The sequence below is a fragment of the Cavia porcellus genome, unplaced genomic scaffold (genome assembly GCF_034190915.1).
Source record: "Cavia porcellus strain 051 isolate PalLab524CR breed Dunkin Hartley unplaced genomic scaffold, mCavPor4.1 scaffold_1, whole genome shotgun sequence".
Classification (NCBI taxonomy): Eukaryota; Metazoa; Chordata; class Mammalia; order Rodentia; family Caviidae; genus Cavia; species Cavia porcellus.
The window spans coordinates 78,787,766-78,796,126 of NW_026947484.1; the positions used below are offsets into that span (position 1 = coordinate 78,787,766).

The 8,361-nt window shown below is 46.4% G+C and overlaps 1 protein-coding gene across 1 annotated transcript; it reads right to left on the bottom strand.

Moving 5' to 3' along the window:
• Positions 1 to 5,142: 5,142 nt before the first annotated feature.
• LOC134476426 (igE-binding protein-like) lies at positions 5,143 to 8,030 on the bottom strand. Its single transcript, XM_063250435.1, has 2 exons — positions 5,826 to 8,030; positions 5,143 to 5,787 (listed from the first exon to the last, which is right to left on the bottom strand). Exon 1 carries the CDS (start codon positions 7,456 to 7,458, stop codon positions 6,223 to 6,225), a length of 1,236 nt encoding a protein of 411 aa, XP_063106505.1. The 5' UTR covers positions 7,459 to 8,030; the 3' UTR covers positions 5,143 to 5,787; positions 5,826 to 6,222.
• Between the last annotated feature and the right edge of the window lie 331 nt (positions 8,031 to 8,361).

Below are 8,361 nucleotides of genomic sequence, written 5' to 3' on the forward strand. Positions count from 1 at the left end.
AGTGGAGAGGCACTACAAAGGATTAATGATAACTGATGTGTCCTAGCGACATGTGAAGGCCACTAACAATGGATTTCACAGCTGCTACTTTGGACTAGAAGTAGAGCCTTTTCTAAATTCCTCAGACCCATATTGTGAGTTCAAGTAATGAACTTATTCTTCCTGGGTCTCTTTATCAGCTGGAATCTTTTCCTTCTTGCTCTTCTCTAACAAGGATCAAAGCAAAGCAACAAAAACAAATGGCAGGAAGAATAGGTACCAGCTTGTGACGACAGCGGGACTCCTCCTGCCACCGCTGATGTAGCCCCACTTACACCCACTTCTGAGGGCTTCTTTGTGCTACAGCTCCTGTCTGGTGACCCATGTGTTTGGTCACTGAAGTTGGACTGCTCTCCCCCACCCCCTTTTTAACCAGTTTCTTCACATAAATTTGGAGGCCAATAGAGTGACCGGAGGAGGCTGAGCTACATTGGGAATATAGGAAACATATATTTTACAAATGTTCTTTCTAGTTTTACTCTTTGCCTGCCTCCCTCCCTCCCTTCCTTTTAAAATTTCCTTCATTCTTGCTTCCTTTTTTTCTTCCTTCCTTCCTTTCTTACTTCTTTCTTTCTTTCCTTCCTTCCTTCCTTCCTTCCAGTACTGGAGATTGAACTCAGGGACTTAACTGGACTACATTCCCAGGCCTTTTCTTATTTTATTATATTTTTTAGTTTTTTGAGACAAGCTCTCACTCTATAGTCCTGACTGGTATTGCACTCATTACGTAACCCAGGCTGGATTTGAACACATAGAGATCCTCCTACCTCTGCCTCCTGAGTGCTGGGATTACAGACCTGCCCCACCATGCCCAGCATTCATTTTTTTATTGTGAGACAGGGTCTCACTAATTCACTAAATTGGCTAGGCTGGATGTTATGGTTTATATGTTGTGTCAACTTGAGAAGTCTAGAAGCTTAACTAAGTGACTCAGCTGCTTCACATCCTGACGGTTAGAGGACAGGCCATTTTGTTCTAAGATACTGTTCCTTGTGTCAATTTGAGAAGATCAGAAGTTTACTAAGTGACTCAGCAAGGGGGCCAGGGTCCCTAGCTTGTAATATCCTCAGCCTGTGCAAGAGGAGGGTATGCAGATGGTGAGAGTGCTACACCCACTGCAGGGAGCAGCCTGCACACCATAAGAGGCAAAGGAGGAGAGACTGATTGCTGGCTCTTCAGAGGAGCTCCAGTCCTCACCTTGAGCTTGGATGTCATCTCCTGGCTTCTGGCTCAGACTGTTTGGCATCTTCCTGGGACTCTTCAGCGGTCTGTCATAGAGTTTTTCAGTGTTCCACTGTAGCCTCATCAGCCTCCTGATATGGACCTGCACGGGACACTGCAGTAAGCTCCAGCCCTTGGGCTGGACACTTCAGCCTCCAGCATATAGACACTCTCTGTTCACTCCTTCCTTGAAGGAGGAGTGACTGACTGTGGCTGACCATTGTAAGCCAACCTTTTAATTTCTTATACATTTGTATATCTTGTTATAACTATTTCTCTAGTAAACCCTGACTGATACATTGGGCTTGAACTTGCAGTCCTCCTGCCTCAGCCTCCCAGAGTGCTGAATTTACAGGCACGCATCACCATATCCAGCTCCATTTTTACTGTTAAAGCCCAAATTTTCTCATGTTCAGATATTATTTGAATATCTGATGCATCATCTCATGCATCATCAACCACCTGCCCCAGAGTTACCACAACAACTGAATTAAAAATTTTAAACCAGAAAAATCAACTACTTGATTATTAAATTTCATATTATTTTGGAAATAGACATCAAGTACACCTAAACACCTGCACCTAAAAACCAAAGCAACTTAGAGAAAGTGTGCAAGTGAATGGAGCTAAGTTTTAAAAACCCATTAGCTTTGAATTGCTTTTGACTGCTGGCAAGCAGAGGCCTGATTTGAATGGATTACACAGATGAGGAGTATATTTTTTAACATAAAAATTCCAGAGCCAAGCAACATAAGGCTTACATGATAATCACAGCCATCAGGCTATAGACATCTTCCTTCTTTCTAGCTCATTATCAGAAGGTAACTGCCCTTCTTGTTTAGCAAAGCATGAGCCAAGTGACCAGAATTCTGTGAATTTTAGGATGGGAGGATGAAGACCCTGCCTTTGTGGAAAAGAGAAACAGTGAGGGACTTTTCCCCTGAGAGAGCAGAAGTTGGCACCCGCTGGATATCACTCACTTTTGCAGACATCTTTTTTTTAGATTTATGGACTACAGTATCTTGATAATAATTTAGAAGTATTCCCTGAAGAGGTTGTGAACCAGCCATCTATGAGAGCATCTGTCTCCCTGTCTTCCTTGGTGATGCTGGCTTTATCTTACTTTGTGCCCATGCCTCTCTTCTGCTTTCTATCAAGTCTTAGTTTCAAGTATCATAGAAACGTCTGATCACCAATAAAGCCCATAACTCTCCAGTCACATTTGTATTTAAAAATTAATTATTAAAGTGAATCCAAAGTGAATCATTGTAATTGGTTTTCTAAAATTTGGGATAAAACATCTTATTCAACTGGTAAATATTATATTTATTTGTAGCTATTTTTTTCATGTTTTTTGGTCTTTTGCATTTTTGCCAGGAATTTCTGCTTACGTAACTCTGCCAGTTTAAAAAGTGGTATTTTGAGTTTGCTCTGTGAGTGTTGGAGATGAAGCCCTGGAGGGAGCCTTGAGTATCCACAGGAGCATTGTTGATCCCTGTGGTTTGCTGCTATCTTACTGGGCAACTCTCCTGCTCAAAGTCACTCCTTTAAAATCTTATGGAGCAGTGAGACTAGAGAGACAGTTACCTACATAGTTGTCAGCAATCACTCTGGAACCAGAAGAGGAGTGGATACTGTGACCACTCAGTCCTGGACCTCCTTTCCCTCAATATCCTATGCATGAAGGCTTGGGCCCCTATCACCCTATGGCCATAGGCAGGGAAAGTCTGAAAAATTGTAGGGATTTTTTTTTAATGGAAAAGTGTCAGTAGGTAAGTGTCCCAAATAACTTAACACAGAGTTATATGGCAACTTTAGAAAGATTTCCTCCAATGTTATTTATTTATTTATCTATTTTCACCATTTGGTCAGGTGTAGCCACCTACTATCCTAGCACAAACAAAAAGTTTCTGCCCCTTCAGGGGCACCTCATAACTTTTTATCACTAGTTGCTAGATGCCATGCTTTTTAGGTCTAGGGTTTCTTCAAGGTTAATTTTGGAAGAATGAGCCAGGAATCTGGATAGCTGATCACTGTACCAAATTCTTAAGGCTGCTATCTCAAATTGCCAGAAACTGGGTGGCATGAAAAAACAATAAATAAACTGTTCTCTCACAATTCTAGGGTTTAGAAGCCCAGAAATCAAGGAATGCCTAACAGTGTTGGTCCTTTTTGAGAAAGAATCTGTTCCATGCCTTTCCCTAGTGTTTGGTCCTTCCTGACAGCCCTTGGTGCTGATCGGCTTGCAGATATATTGCTCTAATCTCTGCTTCTGTCTTCACATCGTCTTTCCCTCTGGGTTAATGTCTTTTCTTCTTACAAAGACATTTGTATTTAGATTTACAGCCCACTTGGATAATCCAAGATGGTGTCACTTGGAGATCCTTAGCTTAATTATATCTGCAAAGATTCATTTTCTAAATATACAAATTCACCTTTGGTGTCGCCAGTGGATGTATCTTTAGCAGGGGGATCATTCAGTGGTACTAGCCATCCTGGCAGAAGCACTAAACTACAAGGACAGCTTGTTCACCTATTTTCATCTATTTATCCCAGCAAGCATTTGTGCTAACCTCATACTATCTTTGCCCTCTTAAAACAGACAGTCTTGAGCTCAGAGGTCAAATTCCCCTGGTATCCACTGAAAGATTCTTCTTTCTCTGTCACGTCTCCATGAGGTCATAATAGTTCTTATTAAGAAGACTTTCCTTAGTCTGCTCCATAAGAAAGCCACAGCTTTGTCCTGGGCCCTTTGACCTTCTCTCTTCTCTGTCAAGCTTAATAATAGAGACTTAATAGACATGCTCAGCCAAGTTAGAGCATATAAAAATCTATAAGCCATTAACCATAGCTATATTAAACTAATAAGAATCAATTCTCATCCTTGCCTTCAAAGCATGCTGGGCTTCAGAAATGACCTGAAAAGTGGAAGTCTGCAGCTAGGCTCGTAATCAGAGGGTGCTGGCCAGGAGCAGTCAGCTCCCCCGAGCTTACAAATTGTCTGACCCTCAGGAGAAGGCTAGCCTTAGCCTTCCAAGGTTGATTCATCCAGAGTGAGGCCATTCTGTACTCCTGGAATGAAGGCCCAGGAAGGTTTTAACAGGGAATTAGCAATGGCCAAGCTCCTGAAGTAATTGGGCTTTGAAAATCCCGAGTTTTTGCTTTTCTAAATGGCTCCAGGTTGCAATGTGCCTATTGATCTTTCCAAGCTTTCGCAGCCTGTAAATGATGAGCCTTTTAGCGCACTCCATAACTGAAGGGCACACAACTGTGAGAACAGCTCATTTCATTTTTTTCGATTTATACAAAAGATGCTGTGGCCCAAGCGCTCTAGGCACCCATCTCAATACATAAATATGCCAATTAAGCTAAATGGAGACCCTGCAGGTTAAAAGCGCCTCATAAAAGAAGGAGCCTTTTTCCAAAGCCAGAAAGTTTATCCACAGAGGAAATGCCAAATCAACAAAAGTGGGTTTGTGCCAAACCACAAAGGTCAAAATATCAAGGCTTCTGGGATCCAAGAAACAAGAAAAAACATCTCCTCCTAAAGTAACCTGTGAAAATACCCTTAAGCTGTAAATTCAGGTTGCTGAGCATCTGCTCTTGGTAAATATTTTGTTCTTTGTGTTTTTCTGGACAGGAATTGGGGAGAGGGGTAAAGGAAAAGGAGGAAATCAGTTCTAAAGCTGCATTAATACCAAAACTGTTTCCAATACTAGCAAATGTCACAATGGAGGGAGAGGGCAGAACAAAGATGGACATGCCATAGCCTTGCTGTCCCAGCCTGTTTCATCACAAGCAGCAGCCTAAGCATCAGAGTGGAGACTGTTGGCCCCCACTTGACCGGAGCCGCGGAAGACAGGAGACCAAACTCGAGCAGGATCAGCTCTCAAACTTTATTACGTACAGCGAACCGGACCTAACAAGGTCCGCCACCCTCAACGTTGGTTCCTCTTCCGCCGTTGGGGGCAGGAACAACCTCTTATAAGGGGAAGCAGTATCCAATCACAGAGAAGCGCGCCTAACAAGCTGATAGGCTAGCGTCACGGGTAACTGGGCAGATATGACAATTTGGCGGGCTTGTTCAGGCCGGGAAGAACCCGGAAGCAGGAAATGGGCGCCATTCATAGGCGGCTTCCCACATCTCCCCCTTTTTTATTTATTAAAATAGGATCGTCTGTAGGTCCCTCCAAGGTGTCTATGACCTTGTTGCTGTTAGACACCTAGGAGTGGGCCTACCTTGTAGGCCGAGGCATGAGAGAATGTAGAGGTCTATACCCTGCTGTGCATCACCCTGTTTTGTGCATATCCTTGCGCCAGGACCATGCTCAAGGTGAGTGGTTCATTTTTTCGCAGGGCCAGGCTTTTGTGAACCGAACCTGGATGCATATAGACATTCATTCCTGCCTTCCCCCCAACCTTTGAGGCGGATGGCACTGCAGTACCCTTGGTCTCGCATCTCAATGCCAATAATTTGACTCCGGGAGGGACCCCTGGCCTTATAGGCCATATATATCTGAGTGGAGCCTGTCTTAGGTTGACTGGGAGGGCTTTTCCCGTCTTACCCGTCATTGGCTTGCCCACTCAGCTCTTATAGCTGATGTTCTGCAATGTGAAGGAGATATGCGGCGGCCTGCTGGCCTGATGGGCTACCTGCTGCCATTTGCATGGCTGCCATAGCTGTGATCTTAACCTGCTGCTGAGTTTGTATGAGGCGATCTAACAAGCATTTAATAACCACAAGCCCTACTAGGATAGCCATGGCAATTAGCATAATCAAGGACTGTTTGATTGATGGTGTAAACCCTGGGTGAGGCGGGCGAGGCCGCCGAAAAAGGTGCCAATGTGGGCGGGTGGTGCCAAGGACCCCAAAGATATTGTGGTGGTTCTGTGGAATCTGAGCATATCACAGGGGTGATTAATAGGAACCCACAGAATAGAAAAAACTCCAAACCAGACATTTTAGTTTGTAGATGGTCTCGGGCGCTGAGCGTCGGTCCCAGAAGGGTCGAGTTGACTTGTGTCTGCGGGCTTATCCTCCTGTGCTTTATCAGGAACTGGTGGGGAGTTTACTGCTTGCGTCAATCTTTCCGGGACCCACAGCGGCTCGCGACCTGGTTCCTGTGGGAAGACACAAACCGCACCTCGGGTCCAGCTAATCACTGGATCCGGGCCCATCCATTGTCCTGTAAGGACATCTTTCCATCTCACCAGCCCTTTGTCGGTTGGGGACGGATTATTGTGCTCCATGGCAGGGGAATGATTATTATGATTAAGGTTTAAAAAATTTATGGTAAAGAGTGCCAATGATATTCTTCCTTTGGGCGTTAGGCCGTGGCCACCCAATTCATGGCACAGGCGTGTCCACTCTTCTAAGGACCTATTTTTGTTAGTTCTTAGGACATCACGGCACTCCTTAGTGCACTGTTCAAAAATCAATTGTTTTATGAGAGGGTGAGCCGCCTCAGCATCTGGAAAAATCCTGTTAGCGGCCTCAAGCATGCGGGCCACAAAGTCTGAAAATGGCTCTCCCTGCCCTTGTATAATTTTTGTAAGGTGACCCGTATGTTCTCCCTTTCCAGCCAGCCGTCTCCAGGCCTGGAGGCCACAGCGGCTAATTTGTTCATAAACCTGGCGAGGGTATTGAGTTTGATCTTCCTCAAAGGCTCCTCGCCCTAATAGCATATCCCTGTTCCACTCTCTCTGGTTATTTTCCCTGTTGGCTGCCGCCTGCTCTACACAGAATTCCTCATTCCAGGACTTCCAATCTAAATATTGTCCGGGGGAGAGGCAGGCGCGTGCCAGCTGGGTCCAATCTCCAGGAGTTAAAAGCAGACCTGCCAATGCCTCTAAAAGCGCCATGGTAAATGGCGCATTGGGCCCATAAGCTGAAACTGCGTCCTTGATAGTTTTAAGTTGTTTAATTTCTAAGGGCTCATAATATCCTCCTCCTCCCCTGCCTCCTACTTGTACCGGGAATGCATGGAGACCGGAACACTCAAAGGGAAGCCGCGACCATACCCTCTGGTGGAAGGAACGTCCTCCTCCCTCCCCAGATGGGGGCGCAGAAGGCGACCCAGGAAGTAGCTCTCCCTTTAACCAGGGCGGTGCCATAGGTTGTGGTGGCAGCCCAGGGAGCAACTCCTCTTCCGGCCACGGCGGTGCAGTGGGGCCTGGCGCCCTGAAGGGAGCGACCATGGGTTGCGAACTTGCCAAAGGGCGGAAGGGCTTAAGCTCTTCCCGTAAGGCGGAGTAGCTCGGGCAGGGTGGTGTTTGGTTCCCCTTTTTATCTTCCCGAGCCCTAAGTTCCTCTTTTAACGGTGTAGGAGGGTCATGCTTAGCAAAGACGACCTCCTCTTCTGAGCCTTCCGAATCCGAATCAGAATTAGAGCCCTGAGGGTCCTCCAGAGACCCACAATCGGCAGTGGCTCCGGGCTCCTCTGAGCATTCCGATCGAGCTCAAAAGCCTGTCGGGCTGTATTAGCGAAGCGAAAGCAAAACAGAGGCAAAGGGAAAAAGAAAAAAAAAAAAACCGGCGTCCACTCGTGTGGCGCTCAAAATCTGTTAGGTGCGTCCACCCAACCCAGGTGACCCAGTACTCACCTGTCCCGGGAACCGCTGTATCTCACGTAGCTGATCAGGGTGAAGAGAAGAGGTGCTCGCGGCCTTCCGTTGTTATTGGGCCAGGTCCTCCGTCGTACCGCAGGCGACAGCAATCGCACCTCCCGGCCGAAGAGGCACGTCGCTGAGTCTTTTACCTTTTTTCCCCGTACGGGGCCACCAGATGACCGGAGCCGCGGAAGACAGGAGACCAAACTCGAGCAGGATCAGCTCTCAAACTTTATTACGTACAGCGAACCGGACCTAACAAGGTCCGCCACCCTCAACGTTGGTTCCTCTTCCGCCGTTGGGGGCAGGAACAACCTCTTATAAGGGGAAGCAGTATCCAATCACAGAGAAGCGCGCCTAACAAGCTGATAGGCTAGCGTCACGGGTAACTGGGCAGATATGACAATTTGGCGGGCTTGTTCAGGCCGGGAAGAACCCGGAAGCAGGAAATGGGCGCCATTCATAGGCGGCTTCCCACACCCACTCCTAATG

What these genes read in the sequence shown, in the direction of transcription:
- LOC134476426 (XM_063250435.1), bottom strand. Translation starts at nt 7,458, where the DNA reads ATGGTCGCTCCCTTCAGGGCGCCAGGCCCCACTGCACCGCCGTGGCCG.